The sequence below is a fragment of the Denticeps clupeoides genome, chromosome 7, assembly GCF_900700375.1.
Source record: "Denticeps clupeoides chromosome 7, fDenClu1.1, whole genome shotgun sequence".
NCBI classification, from domain to species: Eukaryota; Metazoa; Chordata; class Actinopteri; order Clupeiformes; family Denticipitidae; genus Denticeps; species Denticeps clupeoides.
Genome location: NC_041713.1, coordinates 832,908 through 850,750, shown reverse-complemented (window position 1 = coordinate 850,750; position 17,843 = coordinate 832,908). Strand labels below are relative to the sequence as shown.

The following is a 17,843-nucleotide window of genomic DNA, read 5'->3' as shown; positions in this document are numbered from 1 at the left end:
TTTTTTTTTTAAAACCTTGAACCAGACCCTCTGATCGCTCTTTTCGGTATCACTGAGGAGGAAGATGAGCGTCTACCTCCAGCTAAACAGCGTTTGTCATCTTTTGCGACCCTCCTGGCCAGGCGCTCTCTTTTATTCAAGTGGAAGGACTCCACGTCGCCCACTCACTCCCAGTGGCTCAGAAATATTATGTCCTTTTTGTCCCTGGAGAAGATTTTCCTATACATACATTTATAGTTTGATTCCTTTCTAATTTAATAGTTTGTCCTTTTTTTGTTTTTTTTGCCTTTTTTATGCATGTAAAGCTGGCTTGGCGTCAGGGAGGGGTCGGGTGGGGTGGGGTGGGTGCTATAGGGTTTATAAGGGGGTTATAAAATGTGCAGTATATTGAAACATTACATGTTTACCCTGTTATATCCCTGTTAAAAACCAATAAAAATATAGTTACAGTCCCTGACTGCACATTTCTTTTTGATTTGTGACACCGCCTGTTCCTCCATCTAAAAGGCGGAGATGGAGATGTTGTCTTGAGGGGCTCGTGCATTTGGGGGCAGCGGGGGTCCCGTCCCCACACACTGCTCACCAAGGGTTGAATACAGAGCACACGTTTCACCGTGTCACCGTGTGCTGTGCTGCAGAGGTTCACTATAACCACCACTTCACTTGAAATACAGAAGTATATTAAAGCTCATTACCAGCAGCATGTAAATGAAGAGGACGCCGCTGGACAGCACGTGGGACGTTGGGGCTTGACGTGTTCCGTCCACGAACGGAAAGGCGGCATCAGAGCAAACCGACAGAAAAACAGGCGGAGACCTACAGAGTTATGGATTTAATATTTCCCATCATGGTACAGGTAGAAGGCACGTAGATGAGTGTCTTGACTGTGTCAACGTCCTTCCCCTGGGTCGCGTCCCCGACATGTTCTCTCCAGACCAGGCATGTGTTGACATCAGCGTTGACCTAGAACGGCGACTTCACTCTCCATCTTGCGGCCTCAGTGAGACCAGACGGGGACTCGTGTGATCCTGAGAAAGCCGGAGCGCTCGGGGGGACACCGGGGTCCCCAGGAACCCTGACAGGCCTGCAGCTTGATCAAAGGCACTGAAGTGGGATCGAGAATGGAACGCAGGTACCTGAAAGAAGGACGTCTCTCATCGTCCCGTGTTCTTCCAGAGCCGACAGATCCCCTGCGTAGAGTCGCGAGCCGCGGGACGGTGTCCGGGGACAAGCCCCCACCGTCTCTCCGTATTTTACACGTTCCACCTTCACTACGCGTCTCATAAGGGACACTGGTCAGAGCTGAACGACCCGCCCTCTTTCTTTTTCCGCCGTTTCTTCTTGTGGGTGGTCCAGCAGGCCATCGCCATGACAACCAGAAGCAGGCCCACGACGAGCAGCACGACGGACACCACCTTGGTCTGAGGCAGGTCGTTGTAGGCGCAGGTCACGGCCGTCCCCGCCACGCCGATCACCAGCGAGATGACGCCGAACGGGAAGATGCAGCGATACCACGACTTCTCCATCCCGCCGGTGGCCTGCGAGAGGCGGTCCAGGGACGACAGCACGTCCGCGCGTCTGCTGCTTCCATTGGGCGTGGCCGAGGCCTGGCTCTGCGCGCTGGGGGTCTCGCACCCCATCCTCTCAGGAGACAGAGGCGTGGCCAGCTGGCACCAGCCGGCGGCGGCTTCTTCAGCAGGTCGCGGGAGCCATTCTCCCCCTCTCCCTGTCCCTGTCCCGGTGCTGCACTTCCTGTCTCTGCCGCTGCATCGCGCTCAAAACCTTCTTATATCCGGCCCAGGGTGGGGGCGGAGTCAAGGGCCGTCTTCATCCTGCGATTGGGTGAGTGTCCTGGGGGTGGGACCATGGCTCACAGTGGGGCGGAGGAGGTTTTAATGGGGGATCTATCACACACACACACACACACACGGAGACAGAACAATGAGATGCTACTTATCAGAGCCGAGCATGCGCAACCACACACACACACACACACACACACACAAACGCATCGGATTACACGCCACTACCCGCCCACTCACGCACACACACACACACAGTCTCCCGTTAAACAACAAAGGGACGGTGCGCCACGGTCTTTACAGGGTTTCAGCTTCTGTTGGTTCTTTTTATTATTCTTACTCTGCAGTCACTAAAAAGGTCGAAGGTTACCCTGTGCGCGCACGCATCAGAAAATACATTTATATTCATAATTCTGCCGCCTGTGATGCCGTATAAAAGGCGTTTAGCTGCGTGGGAGTAGCGCGGTGGAGCAGGAGCCCCGCCCCCGAGCTGCAGGACGGGGACAGGGTGGAGGGGACGTGTGACTCATCCCTGACTGAAGATTAGTGACAGATAAGCACGTGTGGCACCTTCATTCTCCCAGAAAATATTGTTCCTCTGTGGATCCATAAAACCCGTTCATGACCATTGTTCTTCCTAATCGTAACGGACCTTTTGTGGTTAAGGTCACGGTCAGGAACGCCTCAAGGGATCTGATTCGATTTCGGGGGTTAAAGGTCACTGGCGTATAACCGAAACGAGAGTTCCAGTTTACACATGGATTTGAGAATATCATGATGAAGCTCCATGGCAACATCTAGAACCATTTTCAGGGTCTAAATACAGCAGTTCAGGCCTCTCCGTTCTGCACCCTGACGGGAGAACCGGTGTGTGTGGGCGGGTCCAGACTGTCCAACAGGTGGCGCCGAGTTCACACACTCCTCCACACAGAGCAGCGTGACTCACTGGCTGTGTGGGCACGGCCCTCCGGCGCGAAGATAGCTCCGCCTCCCCTCGCGGCCGTTATCACAGGATCCGCCTCCTCAGGCTCTTACTCAGCGACTCGCACCTGAAGGTGAAAAGTTCCACATCCGCCCACCCCGGCACGCTGCCAAACACCCACAATGCACCGAGACGCACTGCACAAGGCAGCTCTGACGCCACAAAACACAAGCAGTCGTTTAATCCTTTATTCAGCACAGCGAGGCGGTGGATCACATGACGCCGGGGATTATGGGATATGCGGCCTGGAGTCCAGCACCAGAGAAGGAAAGCGGGACCCGCCTTCAGCAAGCAGGGAGTAAAGGCCCCGCAGACGGGCGGCGCTCAGAGAGGACGGAGGCGACTGGGCGGGGCTTAGGGCTTCAGAGAGGACCTGAGGGAACACACCCATCATACATTGATGCAGCAGTTCCGGCGAGTAAACGTAGAAAATACTTCCTGCTTTAGTCTCACCTGCTGCAGGTGCAGCTCCTGCTCCAGGAGCTCCACCCTCATGCGCAGCAGCTCCACCTCCTGGAGCTCCGATTGGCTGCGGTAGATCAAAGCAGGAAGGAGGCGGGGCTTCACCTGACCGCCCCAGCCCGCCCTCCTGACGGGACACATCCCTCTAGACACAGACTCGTCCACGGCGTTCAGCTCTGTGTGAAGCACGCACACAACACACGTCACACAACAACAACATCACACACAGACGCGTCACACGCACACAAAACACAGACACGTCACACACAGACACACACAACAACACACAGACTGACCGACAGGTTTGTGTGGACATCAGTACTGTATGTGATTTTGCGCTATATAAGAAATAAATGTAAATGTTGTTGTTATCAGTGTATAAACGAGCGCCTGGCGTGTGATGGGCGGAGCCTGCTGGTGGAGGAGTGGCGTGTGGGTGGAACAAGCCGTAATTTCATCCTGCAAATCCATCAACCTGCCGACCTTTAACCTCCACCAGAGATGGAGGATTTCTTCCGATACGGCACACACTTTTATTAAGGACGTCTGCTGGAAACGTGACTAACAGACGTACCGGTTCTGAGCTGCGCCGCTTCTGCACAAACGTCCACCATCATCTTCTCCAGCCGCTCCAGCATCGCGTCCGATTCGCCTGAAACACACAATCAGCAGCTGGACGCAGGTTCCCAACACCAGGGACTTCAGGGACTAAAACCACAAACCCGGCCGCACTCCCATCATGCTCAGCTCCGCGTGGTAGCAGCGCCTCAGAGCTCCGCCCAGCCGGGCCAGCCGGACCGCCTCGCACCGGGCGTCCGCGGGGACCAGGGGAGGAGCTGGAAGCAGGACCTGCGGGGTCGAGGAGGAGAAATGTTAATAACGGGAGATATATCACAATATGGTGGTAATTAAAGGTCCACACGCCTGCAGCTTCTTAACGAAGCGTCTCCGCTCTGGAACCGACTGGTGCTGCCGGGACACGACCTCGTCCCACAACCTACAAAATATTCACAAGACATTAATAACGCGGTCACGGGAGCATCAGGGGCGTCACCGCCGCGCCGGGTACTGGCCTGTCCTGCCGGGCGATCGGTGCGGCCCAGGCTGGCGAAGGCGGAGCACTGCAGAGAGGAACTGAAGACGACGATGTCCTCCTCACTGATGAAGGTCCATCGCTGAGGCTGAATGGACAAGACGGAGCTGCAGGCGGCTGCAATGTCGTCGCCTGGCTCTGGCTCGTCTTCGCCACCCGCTCCCTGGATGGAGGACTGGCCACGCCCGGCCTGGTGGCAGCTCCAGCTGAAGACGACGACTTCCTCACTGATGAAGGTCCACTGCTGAGGCTGGATGGAGGACACGGAGCTGCAGGTGGCTGCAGGGTCACCGCCCGGGTTTGGTTCATCTTCGCCACCCGCTCCCTGGATGTAGGACCGGCCACGCCCGGCCTGGTGGCAGCTCCAGCTGACGATGACAATGTCCTCCTCACTGATGAAGGTCCATTGCTGAGGCTGGATGGATGAGACGGAGCTGCAGGTGGCTGCAGAGTCATCGCCCGGGTTCGGTTCATCTTCGCCACCTGCTCCCTGGATGGAGGACCGGCCACGCCCAGCCTGGTGGCAGCTCCAGCTGAAGACGACGACTTCCTGACCACTGATGAAGGTCCACCGATGAGGCTGGATGGAGGACACGGAGCTGCAGGTGGCTGCAGGGTCGCCGCCCGGGTCCGCTCCCTGGATGGAGGACCGGCCACGCCCAGCCTGGTGACACCGCTGCGAACCCGCATGGCCTTCTCCAGCAGTCGGTCCAGCAGATGGAGATCTTGGAGCTCCTCAGGAGGAAGATCTGGACCTGAACATTTAACAAATACTCACAAAACACACTGAAACAAAGAAGCCACTTACCCTCCGCCGGGCCCGGTTCCTCCGAGGCGCTCGCTGCTTCCACCAGGCGCGTCTCCCTGGAAAAAAGAGCCCAGCGTGAGCTGGAAGGTCCGGGCGGGAACCTGCGGGACCGGGAGCCGCTCACCTGCCGCGCAGCAGCTGCCTGCAGCGCCGGACGCTGGCGGCGATCCGGGCCTCGTCCTCCCCGCACCGGCCCCGCAGCTCCAGCACCGCGTCCACGGCCGCGCCGGGCGCCATGTTGGGACGCGCTGCCAAATCTCGCGAGAACGGGGAGCTGGTTGCCGCGGCAACGGACCGACGCAGCCGAGGGGCCGCTGACGAAGTAAATTCATAAAAATGTCGCTTCCTGTACAAATAATGGTCCTGCGGGGCCGCAATTTGGTGAGAACGTTTCGCTTTATTCCACATTTCACACCTTTTTACTTTTTACTTTACTTTACTTTACTTTACATGGCAGACGCTTTTATCCAAAGCGACTTACAAGAGGAACCAGCAATTTCCCTTCGGTTGATTTTGAGTTAAAAACTAAGAGCCCTGAGAAGGCCGAACTTGTCACTGGGCTTCTGAACGTCCGTGAAGAGGGGATTTTCAGTCTGGTTTTGTGTGCAGATCTGAGAGGGCGTGCAGGAGTGTATCTGGCTAGTAGTGTGTTGGTGTAAGAGGGAGAACTTCCATTTACCGCCCTGTAGGCAGCATCAAGGATTTAAACTCGATGCGAGCAGCTACCGGGAGCCGGTGGAGAGAGGTGAGAAGAGGCGGGACGTGGGGGTGTTTCGGCTGGTTGAAGATGAGGCGAGCTGCCATATTTTGGACCATCTGGAGGGGTTTTATGGTGACTGGAGAGGCTCCAGCCAGGAGAGAGTTACAATAGTCCAGTTTAGAGATGACCATCACCTGGACGAGGAGCTGCGTAGCCTGTTGTGAAAGAAAAGGCCGAATCTTGCAAATGTTGCAGAGAGTGAACCTGCAGGATCTGGAGATCGCAGCAACGTGATGTTCAGACTCAGTTTTAAAACTTGCGTGGCTCCAGTTTTAGGAATAAAAGTGGTGTTGTTTGTGTCAGCAGAGAGGCTGCAAGGCCGGGTCTTTCCTCAGCCTCGTGCGGGCCGAGTTCAACCACGCCGTGCTGGGAGACTCCCAGAAGCTCCAGGTGGCTGCAGATGGAGCTGTGGACTTCAACCTGGCCTGCAGCTTCGAGTGCTCCGACCTGCTCAACACCCTGGACGACGTGGCGCACAAACCCGTCATCTGTGAGAACCTGCTGCCTACAGCACACGTCCCCGCCGGCAACACCGGGCTTCCGAACGTCCCACGACTCGTAACTTCTGTTTTCAGTGAGCGTCCTCGAGGTCCTGGCCAAGGAGAAGAAAAAGGAGGAGAAGACCCTCGTCCTGGGGCAAGCCGCGGTGGACCTGCTGCCCCTTCTGCGCGGTGAGAGCAGCACCAGAGGGTTTTTGCCGCCACGAGTGTCTCGGTGACAGGCGTGACCGTTTCCCTGTGTTGCCGGCCGCAGGTCGGTGCAGTTTCTCCGTCTCTGTGCCGCTGTTCCCGACACCGGCGCTGCCCACCAACGAGGACACGGTAACCCACCACGTCCTCACCGCATCACTTCTATCTGATGCCGGGTACATTTCACAACCAGAGCTCAGTGAAGTGACGTGATCGTCATTGCGAAACACTGCAGCGCAGCACACGGTGACGCGGTGAAACGTGTCCTCTGTATTTAACCATCACCCTTGGTGACAGTGGGCACCATGACAGGCACCCGGGGACCAGCGTGTGGGGACGATTAAGAGCTGTGTGTGTGTGTGTGTGTGTAGACCATGCTTGATGTCTCCGTGTCTGTACCGGAACCGCTGCTCCCAGATGACCAGGTGTCTCAGTCCAACCTGCTGAAGGTCACGTTGGAGACGGCGTATTCGGTCCCAGACGTGTGGGTGGCGGCCTCAGGAAGCCCCTGCAGCTACGTGGCGGCGCTGCAGGTCCCCGTCACCGCGGAGGTATGGAGGCGGGATGGAGCTACGGTGTTGAATATATGTGCTGGTTTTAATCTGAGTGTTGGTGGCACCCCAGCGGGAGCAGATCCTGATGTTCTCTGATGGAACGCTCAGAATGGGGGGTCAGAGGGAACCTCTTCCTCGACCCAAAAAATGGCCTGCAGGTCCTGAGTTCTGCCTGAGTTCGGCTCAGAACATCCCAGAGTCATGGATCCAGGAGGAGGCCGTGGATGAAGAGGATGGAGATCTGAGCACCCAGGAGGTGAGGTGATGGGAGGAGCTACGTTCTCTCAGGGGTTCCCTGGTGTTCTGTTCCACTCATGGTCTCCATCTGGGTCACAGGATAAGGAGTTCCGTCTCGATGTAGAAACCAACAAGAAGAGGGTGAGCTGGGATACGGAACGGCGCTGCCTCCTGGATGCTGGAGGTGTATCCTGGTGAGATATCATTCTGTGTGTGTGTGTGTGTGTGTTTGAGGGAATGACTGCTGGTGTTTCCTCAGTCTGAAGCGCAGGATCTTAAAGAGCCGCCTGTGGCCAGTGGAGGTGATGAGGTCACTGCAGAGCGACCTTCCTAAAGGAGGGAAGGGCAGGAAAGAGAAGGTGGGAGGAGAACAATGGCATGCCCACAATTCTTGGATTTGGTGCTGAATACGTGTTGGGTGTGTGTGTGTGTGTGTATGTAATTTACAGGGAGATGAAGAGCCTCAGATTTCCTTCCATGGTGTGGCATACGTTGACCTCACCCCCTTGCTGTACCCAGGTGCCACACGCATCCATGGCGCCTACAGGCTCCACCCTTTCTATGAATCAGACCTCCAGCTGAAGGTGAGTCCAGAACTTCAGAAACCTCAGATGTTGACGTGGGACCATCTGTAACACTCCTGTTCCTCCTGTTGTTAAGACCAACCGGAACCACAGCATTTTGCATGAAGCTTTTCAGGCACCGGCCACGCAGTTCAAAGGACCTCGCACCTCATCTTCCATTGGGTCCTTCAAAGCTCCTTTGTCCAAAGCTGTCAAGGAGACCAAGGAACCTTCTAAACAGGTAGGATAAAAACCTCAAGATCCAGCGCTACTTCGGTGGCTGTGTGGAGAATTTGTGATGATACCAAGTGAAAGTGAAGTGATGGTGAAACACTGAATCACAGCACACAGTGACACGGTGAAACGTGTCCTCTGTATTTAACCGTCACCCTTGGTGACAGGCGCCCGGGGAGCAGTGTGTGGGGACGGAACCTTCATCAAGGGGACCTCAGGTCCGCTTCCTTACCCACTAACACTGTACGTAAACTCGCTGGATGTAAAACACACAAATATTGACCAACATACCAGCTCCAGTCCAGTGTGAGCGTCTGATATGAGGGGAGGTGTGAACATCCGTCAAAACGTGGAATATGAATATTATAACCTGGCGAGTGTTGGTGTTCACAGAGTAAACCTGCTGACAGCTTGACTGAGGAAGCACTGGTGGTCAATGAAGAAGGCCAGGTCAGTTGCGTGTGTGTGTGTGTGTGTGTGTGTGCATGATTCTACTCAGACCTTCTTCTCTAGATGTTTGCAGATTCTAGAACCTACATTGTACTTGAAATTGCACTGGAGAAACCACTGGTCCCGAAGAAAGCCCCAGAGGAAGTGAATAAAAGGTGAAGTGCTGCACACACACACACAATAAAATCTTTTTCATAGTACCACAGTGAGCAGGATGGCCCCATATCTGGAGAACAGTTTTTCTCATTTATGGTTTCAGAGTGGCAGAGCTGATTCATCCAAGACCAGCCCTACCTCCCAGACTGTGTGGAGCAGAGAGAGTAAATCATCACACACACAGCAACCTCACCCTCCACTTTCGAACCTGCTTCATTCGACATTCTACTCTCTACTGCCCCCGGTGGACATGCTGTAGCATGACGCTCCTCACACTCACACAGTTCTTATAGGCGCGTTTCTCTCCAGGCTGTGCAGGACTTCCACTCTCAGATATCCAGCATTGCAGAGCATGTTCTGCAGCAGTACCAACAGCAGTTCGGGGCCCCGCCCCCCGGCCCCGCCCCAGCCCTGGATATCAGCTCTCAGGAGCAGCGCAGAGCTCAGCTTCTGGGAGAGCTCAACTACTCGGGCAAATACTTTTCCTTTAAAGAGCAACTGAAGGTGAGTAGTGTTGGGGAGAACGGTGGGGTCTCTGACGATGGTGAGTTCTGTCCCCGTCCCATGTGACTGTGTGGAACAGTACTCGGTGGTGCGTGTGGTGCGGGAAAAGATGCTGAGAAGCGAAGCCTTCAGGGAACCAGAGCAGCTTCGCGCCTTCCTCAGTCAGCTTTACATCTTCCTGGTGGACGAGATGCACGTAGCCCTCAACAAGGTGGGCATTTCATACGTAACGTATAGAAACCGTGCGTACACTGCTAAGTATATTAAAGCCAGGATGTTAAATGTCAGTGGCTGTCCCCACCATGTCCAGCCTCTGTCTGTGGATGCTGAGGTGCTGCAACACCCCCCACCACAACTCAGCTGTGTTCAGATCCGACAGTTTGCCCGAGAAGCTGAGATGAACCAGGATTATGCCCTCGCCAAACACTACTACTTAGAGGTATATACACACACACACACTCACACACTGAACTGAGCTGCAAAGTAGGTGTGGTGGGCAGTGGCGGCCTAGCAGGTAAGGAAGTGGACCCGTAATCGAAAGGTTGTGGGTCCGAATCCCCAACCGCCAAGGTCCCCTTGATGAAGGTACCGTCCCCACACACTGTACTGTACTAAATCTATTGTGTAGTATTTACATTTACAGCATTTATCAGACGCACTTATGCAGAGCGACTTACAGTTAGTAGTGACAGGGACAGTCCCCCCCTGGGGACACTCAGGGTTAAGTGTCTTGGTCAGGGACACGATGGTAGTAAGTGGGATTTGAACCTGGGTCTTCTGGTTCATAGGCGAGTGCATTACCCACTATGCCACTACCACCCTACTGCTGCTCCCTGAGCACCTGTCACCATGGGTGATGGTTAAATACAGAGGACACGTTTCCCTGTGTCACCGTGTGCTGTGCCGCAGTGTCTCACAATGTGTGTTTGTGTGTGTTTCTGCAGCAGCTGGCTCAGGACCGCAGCAACGCGGCCCATTGGTTTGACTTTGGCTCATTCTGCATGTTGACCTCTGACCTCCAGAAGGCAGACGAGTGTTTTCGCCAGGCCGTGTCCGTTCAGCAGACCCACCTGCCGAGGTGAGTCCACGTGATGCTCGTCCGGTAAAAAGTATTTCTCCGTTTCATCTCACTTTCGGTTTACAGTCTGCTGATGTGCGGCATCCTGGCAGAGATGAACGGCCACACCGAGGAAGCAGAAGCCTTTTTGGAAGGAGCAACTTGTGTGGAGCCCAGCAGTGGGCTGTCCTGGACTTTATTTGGTGAGGAACATCTTGCTTCTCCCACTGAAAGCTGTGTTGGAATATTCACCACTGTTTCTGCTGACCAACGTTGCAATAAAAATCCATCTGAAGGAATAAAATGATGAATTAAAGATCTTATCTAAGACAACACTCATCACCATTTTCATCGCTGCTTCACAGGACTGTTCCATCAGGGCCAGGGCAACAGCGTTCAGGCTGAGATGGCGTTTCTGGAAGCTAGCAAGCTGCACGCTGGAGGTCCTCAGAAAAAAACCCCAGAACTACAGACAGAGATTCTGCAAGAGGCACGGAAGGGGGACAACCGAGGCAGTGGAGGCCCTGATGAGAGGGCCGAGACCCCCCCGTCCACCACTATATACATGGCGGCTGCAGAGTTCCTGCTGGAGCATCATGCGCTGCAGGTCAGCACCAAGCCCACATCCACACGCAAGGTCCACTTTCACAGCGCCGGGTGTAGACGCTTCTCCACACGCTGCTTTCTCAGATGGCCCAGAGGGCCTTGTCCCAGGAGCTGCTGTGTCCCCAGGGGGGGCTGAGCGCCTCCTACCACCTGGCCCTGGCCCGCCTGCACATGCTCAGAGGAGAGTACGCCGACGCCGAGTCCGGCCTGCAGGAGGCGCTGAGGAAGACTGTCGAGGTGCGGCTCCGCCATCAAACACGCACTCGTTCCAGTGGGGGCCTGGCGGGTAAGGAAGTGGCCCCGTAATCAGAAGGTTGTGGGTTCGAATCCCAACCCACCGAGGTGCCACAGAGGTCCCGTCCCCACACGCTGCTCCCCGGGTGCCTGTCATGGTGCCCACTGCTCACCAAGGGTGACGGTTAAATACAGAGGACACATTTCACTGTGTCACCGTGTGCTGTGCTGCAGTGGATCACCATGAAAATCACTTCCCTTTCACTTCCCCCTCCTCTCATTTCCTGGTAGTGCTTCCTCCATTGCTTTTCGTCGATTGACTTAAGGAACTCTATAAAGACCGCTCCTTTAATGCGGAATTCAGCTCACCGACCAAACTTGGCCCTCGAATACAATATTAATCAGCATAGGTACGTCCTACGAGGGCATTACCCAATACTCCATCCCTCATTGGGTTGCACACCAATACTCTTAAAGCCCTCATCATAAACTGTTCTCTTGTTATGAAAACTCATAAATGATCTTGAGCTGATCATTCCTTTTTAATTAGGTGTGGGTTACCTTGAACGCCTTTCCATCCTTTTACCCCCAAATACCAGTCTTTCTAGGCCCTGATGGGCTACAGCACCTTTTTTACCGTGTAACTGTGTGAAAGGTCAGAGGAAACACTCACAAATACATACAATAAAAGCTTCATATATAGAGCAAGACTAAGCTCCTCCTCCTCCTCCTCCTGTGCCGCGTAGGACCCAGATGTTTGGGCCACGCACGGTCACCTGCACTACCTGACTGGTGCAGCCAGGGAGGCGCAGAAGTGCTACGAGAGGACGCTGCTGCTGGCGAGGCGGGCGTGTGACACGCACCTGGTCTACCTGCGCCTGGGCACCATCTACCTGCAGGGAGCGGAGGTACGAGGCGTGGAGGGGGGGGGGGGGGGGGGGGGCGACCTCTGACCTGTTCCTTCATCCTCTCTGCAGTTTCAGAAGGCCAGGCTGACGTACCTGCGGGCCTGCAGGGCGTCGCCATCCTGCCTCACCTGGCTGGGCCTGGGCGTGGCCTGTTACCGGGTAAAGACCACGCCCCATCGCTCGCTCAGGTGGTGCAGGCCGCCATTTATTATAATAACACAGGAATCATGTGTGTGAGTGTCAGATGGGGGACCTGGCAGAGGCTGAAGATGCCCTCACCGAGGCCAACCTTCTCAACAACAACCACCCGCTGGTGTGGGCGTACCTGGCACTAGTCTGCCTGCGGGTGGGTACGACAGGGTGTCCTTATACTGACCCGTCCAGGCAGATCATTACACGCTTGTATTTTCCAGACGGGGAGGAAGCTGGAGGCGGAGCAGTGCTATAAATACACGGTCAAGGTACAGTGATGCCGCTTCATCACGAGCAACAGCGTCTCCCGAATCTAACCCGAGATCTTCTCCCACCATCGCAGCTCAACTTACACAACCAGGAGCTTCTGCAGGAGATCAAGGGGCTGCAGGCTCAGGCTGGCTTCGGAGACCCCAGTTTTCAAACATTTCCTGCTCCTTATGGGCCATAACCTGAATATTTCTCAGTGACGTGAGATACACAGAGATTTTAAGTCCAAATATTTATCAAGGCTGACTTTTACATTTAAAACTTTGCAGATAATATTAAATACAAAATTGTCTGTTTCAGTGGGCCATATGTTATGAACATTAATAAACCAACCAACCCTGATACACAGACCCAAACACACAAATGCGTATGAAAAAAGGCTTGTAGCATCTTCTCCTGATTCCTTTTTCTCACACATCACATAACACACCAGGCATTTTAAACATGCCTGCAATATTACAATATATTATTTAGAGAAATAAGCATTCTTTAAAATGATCAGACGTTTTTTTTAGTTAAGTCTGAGTTAACCAAACATGGACTTCAGCCATTTCAAGTACTTGCATTATTATGAATATTACGATAAGCATTACATAAAACCATAAAACATGAAATCAAACCAGTTGAGGCTCAATGACAACATACCAGAATACCGGCATACAGGAAACCACACTGGTGGTGACGGGCAGATGCAGCGAGACACTGGGGAGGCGTCCAATAAGGACAGGAGAGAGACAGGATCCACGATGGAATGTTCTCACGCACGCACGCACGCACATCACATAACGTCCACACACACTTATACGTGCCGCACAAACGGCACGATCCACACGTCCGAGTGTAGCTCCCTCACACACACACGTGTGCAACATGAGGCAAAAGCATGTAGAGATGGCACCCCACTGTCCCCAACATCAACGTATTTACACGGTGAGACCCTGCGAAACGTCTTCAGTTCAGCTCGTCGTAGCTGCTGAGGGCCGAAGGTGCTGAGAACTTGGGCTTTTTCTTCCGGTTGGGGATGGTGAGGGCCGCCTGGGAGGAGCTGGAGCTGCTGCTGCTGCTGCTGCTGCTCCCCACCCCGGCGTTCACCGCGCCGCTCCCCCTCTCCGGTCCCCGCTCTGCCACCGCGCCGCCCACGGACACAGAGCCAGGCTTCTTCTTCTTCTTTGGTCTCTTGGAGTCAGAGTTATTCGTGCCTTAAGGAGAACAATAAACGTTTATTAAGAAACACGTGTGGTTGGTGCAATTGATGCAAAAGTTATAAGCAGGAGTAAAATATATTTACAAAAAGCATAGAAACCATAGAAACCCGGTTATTGGAACATTGCGTGTAGGAAGCGGCTTACTGGCTTTCGAGGAGGCGGAGTCAGAAGGGGAGATATCTGATGAACCGTCCCACACAAAGCGACTCATGAGCACCTGTCCGTCAGCAGCGTCGTAACCGTCACTCTCCACCACCGAGTCTGGATCCGGCAACGTCGACCTGCCAGACAAACGCCGTGCTGACATCTCCGACCAACCCCTCTCACCGTGACCTTTCACCTCGCATCCGCTACTAACAAGAACCCCGCGGAACAGAGAGCCCCGATCAGCCCTACAACCGACGGTAAACCATGCGTCTCTCACGCTCACACCGCAGCGGCGTCTGGCGTCCTCTGGTCTGAGGCCAGAAGATCTAAAGGAGCCGTAACTCCAAAATATTCTTCTTACCTGGTGCACATCTTCTTTGTGTGTTCTGACACAACCCCGCATTGCTGAGGGAAAAGGAGACCACACACACACACACACACACACACACATTTAGGAGAAAATTGGAGAATTCCGCTTAACTAATCAGAAGAAATTGACTGAGCTGGACAGGAGCTCTGGATGTCGGGGGGACTCACCGTGGTCAGTAAAGACCTCAGCTCCTCCGGGCCGAGAGTTTCGTAGTTGATGCCTGTGCTGTAGTTATACTGCAGCGGGAAACACACACACACACACACACACACACACACACACACACAGACTGAAATCATTAAAGCAGAAATCTCCGTGTTTCGAGAAGATGGACCTTCAGAATAAGTAATGAAATGCAGTGGGGAAGAGGAGGAAGTGGCGCACCTTGTAGAGGTCGGGGTTCATGCCAGTACCGAGTTCCCCTGCAAACGGTAAACACTTCTCATGAACGTTCTCCACACACACGGGCTCTTAACTGGGTCTCATGTATAAGGTCACATCTCACCGTTTTTATGTTTTAATGACTTGGACCTCCGGGGTGAATTAGGATTCTACAGTGGAAGTGATAATTAATAAACCTGATAAAATGGAAATAACGAAGCCCATGAACCCAGCAGGATACCTTCTCCGACTTCCTCTTCTTAGCTGTGAGGGAGACAGACAGAGGAGGTGATGGCATCATGTAGGACTGCAGTGGAAGAAGGGAAAACCCCACAAAGCCCACCTTTCTTTTCCGACCCGTAGGACCAGTCGTTGTCATTGAGGTCATCGTTGTCCTCCTGGTCACTTTCCGACTTGTTCATGTTGTTACTGCTGGCTATCCTGGTGGGGTAGACGGGGTTAAATGTTCCGAGTATAACTCCAGGCGGAACGTGGGGCGTTCGAGATGACCTCACCGGCGGTTGGCGATGCGGCTGCTGTTCCTGCCCATGCCCAGGCACTTCTCCAGATGTGGCGCGAAGCGCGAGGCCGCGATGCTCCGGCTGCAGTTCGGACACACGCACTCCTTGTTCTTCCACTGGTTGAACACCTGCCCAAATATATCTACTCCCGGCTGGTCCACAATTTCTGGTGGGAAATAGGACAGGATATCAGCACTGCACCAAATTGTACACCCCGCCCACTCGCCACGCCCACCACGCCCACCAAAATCCTTCATGCTCTCCTGGTCCGTCTCGTCCAGGAAGAAATAACCTTGTTTCACCGCCCTGTGCACCTCGAAACACAGGCCCAGGCAGGCGTCCTCCACCAGGTCCGAGTAGATGTCCTGAGCTAGAGTCTGAAACGTAGACATGGCGTCAGGAAGCCCCCCTACAAATTCACATTCACATCCACATCCACACACCTCCAGCTTGGTGCTGTCCAGGCCCGACAGAGACATGCCCTCCATTTTCATCTGAAAAGCTGCGCAGCGGAGCCGACGTCGCGTCTGCACGGCCGGGGGACCGGGGGACAGGACGTGAAGAGGAGAGACGAGAGTAAAAAACAGGGGGACGTACGACGAGAGACGATCAGCGTCGCATCTTCAGCTGAGAGGAAGCCATCAGAAACGCGCCCAGGACGCGCTGACAGCGCGGTGCTAACCCGGCTAGCCCGCTAGCGGCGGCGCGATGACGTCACGGGGAACGACGGCGGATACTTTGTGACAGTTCGTCTTCTATTGATCCCCCACGCGCGCCGCGTCCGTCCCTCCGTCCTGCGTTCGAGCTCCATGTAGACAATAATTCACCGTCATCACAGTTTAAAAAAGGTGCAGGGGTCTACCTCCGAAACACGACACGAAACTCATTAAAATGACGCTTGTTGACAAGAGCTGCGGAAACCGGTCGAAAGCGCCTTCACTAGGCAGGAGCGCCACCTGGCGTTCAAACCGACCACTACTAACCAAGCAGAGCACCACCTGGCGTTCAAACCGACCACTACTAACCAAGCAGAGCGCCACCTGGCGTTCAAACCGACCACTACTAACCAAGCAGAGCGCCACCTGGCGTTCAAACCGACCACTACTAACCAAGCAGAGCACCACCTGGCGTTCAAACCAACCACTACAAACCAAGCAGAGCGCCACCTGGCGTTCAAACCGACCACTACTAACCAAGCAGAGCGCCACCTGGCGTTCAAACCGACCACTACTAACCAAGCAGAGCGCCACCTGGCGTTCAAACCGACCACTACTAACCAAGCAGAGCGCCACCTGGCGTTCAAACCGACCACTACTAACCAAGCAGAGCGCCACCTGGCGTTCAAACCGACCACTACTAACCAAGCAGAGCGCCACCTGGCGTTCAAACCGACCACTACTAACCAAGCAGAGCGCCACCTGGCGTTCAAACCGACCACTACTAACCAAGCAGAGCGCCACCTGGCGTTCAAAACCGACCACTACTAACCAAGCAGAGCGCCACCTGGCGTTCAAACCGACCACTACTAACCAAGCAGAGCGCCACCTGGCGTTCAAACCGACCACTACTAACCAAGCAGAGCGCCACCTGGCGTTCAAACCGACCACTACTAACCAAGCAGAGCGCCACCTGGCGTTCAAACCGACCACTACTAACCAAGCAGAGCGCCACCTGGCGTTCAAACCGACCACTACTAACCAAGCAGAGCGCCACCTGGCGTTCAAACCGACCACTACTAACCAAGCAGAGCGCCACCTGGCGTTCAAACCGACCACTACAAACCAAGCAGAGCGCCACCTGGCGTTCAAACCGACCACTACTAACCAAGCAGAGCGCCACCTGGCGTTCATACCGACCACTACTAACCAAGCAGAGCGCCCCCTGGCGTTCAAACCAACCACTACTAACCAAGCAGAGCGCCCCCTGGCGTTCAAACCGACCACTACTAACCAAGCAGAGCGCCACCTGGCGTTCAAACCGACCACTACTAACCAAGCAGAGCGCCACCTGGCGTTCAAACCGACCACTACTAACCAAGCAGAGCGCCACCTGGCGTTCAAACCGACCACTACTAACCAAGCAGAGCGCCGCCTGGTCTTGTTTGAACACTTTATCATTTCCTGATTATTTGCTGTTTGAATGCTACTGTTTACCTAGACAATCTATAATTGATTTGAATAACAACCTCAGCTCTTATGTTGCTCCTGTGACATCACGGACATGTTGTTTTGTTGCAAATGGATGTACTGTACTTATTATGGTGTTCCGAGGTCATAGTTTCATCAAAGTGTAATTCCACATCCATATCACACACATATACTATTTTTATTAACAAGTTAAATTGACACTCATGCATTGATTTTCAGGTATATATTTGTGCAAACCGCACCTTCTTTCCCATCGTCTCCATGGTGACGTAATCGGTGCTCCTCCACTCAGGGCTTTATGTATCCTGGTTCACGTTTAATTTGGGGTTAAAGCAACTCTGCTTCAATTGAACTAATTATGAATACGAATACTCCTGAGTTGACCACTACCATCCACCCATCCCTCCAGGAATCACCTCCTCACCTTCTCTCTCTCTCGCTTTGTTCCTCCATGCAGTTCTCCGTTTGAACTGAGCAGAACAGACCGTTTCATGATAAACGCTGCACCGGA

The 17,843-nt window shown here is 54.1% G+C and overlaps 3 protein-coding genes across 5 annotated transcripts; 1 reads left to right on the top strand and 2 right to left on the bottom strand.

The window, feature by feature from the left end:
• Positions 1-1,268: 1,268 nt before the first annotated feature.
• Positions 1,269-13,792, top strand: LOC114793651 (cilia- and flagella-associated protein 70-like). Of its 3 annotated transcripts, XM_028985741.1 has the most exons (26): positions 1,730-1,842; positions 3,622-5,528; positions 6,214-6,397; positions 6,483-6,578; positions 6,661-6,728; positions 6,968-7,147; positions 7,221-7,406; positions 7,487-7,581; positions 7,647-7,746; positions 7,837-7,971; positions 8,048-8,191; positions 8,578-8,634; positions 8,698-8,789; positions 8,894-8,954; positions 9,100-9,294; positions 9,374-9,505; positions 9,605-9,733; positions 10,239-10,372; positions 10,439-10,554; positions 10,717-10,958; positions 11,042-11,194; positions 11,938-12,099; positions 12,169-12,258; positions 12,344-12,445; positions 12,513-12,560; positions 12,635-13,792. In XM_028985741.1, exons 2-26 carry the CDS (start codon positions 5,484-5,486, stop codon positions 12,740-12,742), a joined length of 3,054 nt encoding a protein of 1,017 aa, XP_028841574.1. In that variant the 5' UTR covers positions 1,730-1,842; positions 3,622-5,483; the 3' UTR covers positions 12,743-13,792. The 3 variants fall into 3 exon arrangements, with proteins under 3 accessions (XP_028841572.1, XP_028841574.1, XP_028841573.1); XM_028985739.1 differs by lacking the exon at positions 3,622-5,528 and having other exon boundaries at positions 1,269-1,842; XM_028985740.1 differs by lacking the exons at positions 1,730-1,842; positions 3,622-5,528 and adding an exon at positions 2,866-3,198.
• Positions 3,352-5,403, bottom strand: LOC114793678 (nascent polypeptide-associated complex subunit alpha, muscle-specific form-like). Its single transcript, XM_028985775.1, has 6 exons — positions 5,272-5,403; positions 5,148-5,203; positions 4,320-5,088; positions 4,171-4,243; positions 3,821-4,095; positions 3,352-3,422 (listed from the first exon to the last, which is right to left on the bottom strand). Exons 1-5 carry the CDS (start codon positions 5,382-5,384, stop codon positions 3,955-3,957), a joined length of 1,152 nt encoding a protein of 383 aa, XP_028841608.1. The 5' UTR covers positions 5,385-5,403; the 3' UTR covers positions 3,352-3,422; positions 3,821-3,954.
• LOC114793674 (ataxin-7-like protein 3) lies at positions 12,779-17,840 on the bottom strand. Its single transcript, XM_028985771.1, has 12 exons — positions 17,757-17,840; positions 15,629-15,712; positions 15,430-15,562; positions 15,180-15,351; positions 15,008-15,105; positions 14,906-14,928; positions 14,789-14,834; positions 14,668-14,705; positions 14,451-14,519; positions 14,275-14,318; positions 13,911-14,047; positions 12,779-13,760 (listed from the first exon to the last, which is right to left on the bottom strand). The coding sequence occupies exons 1-12, from the start codon at positions 17,823-17,825 to the stop codon at positions 13,513-13,515; spliced, it is 1,161 nt and encodes a 386-aa protein (XP_028841604.1). The 5' UTR covers positions 17,826-17,840; the 3' UTR covers positions 12,779-13,512.
• Between the last annotated feature and the right edge of the window lie 3 nt (positions 17,841-17,843).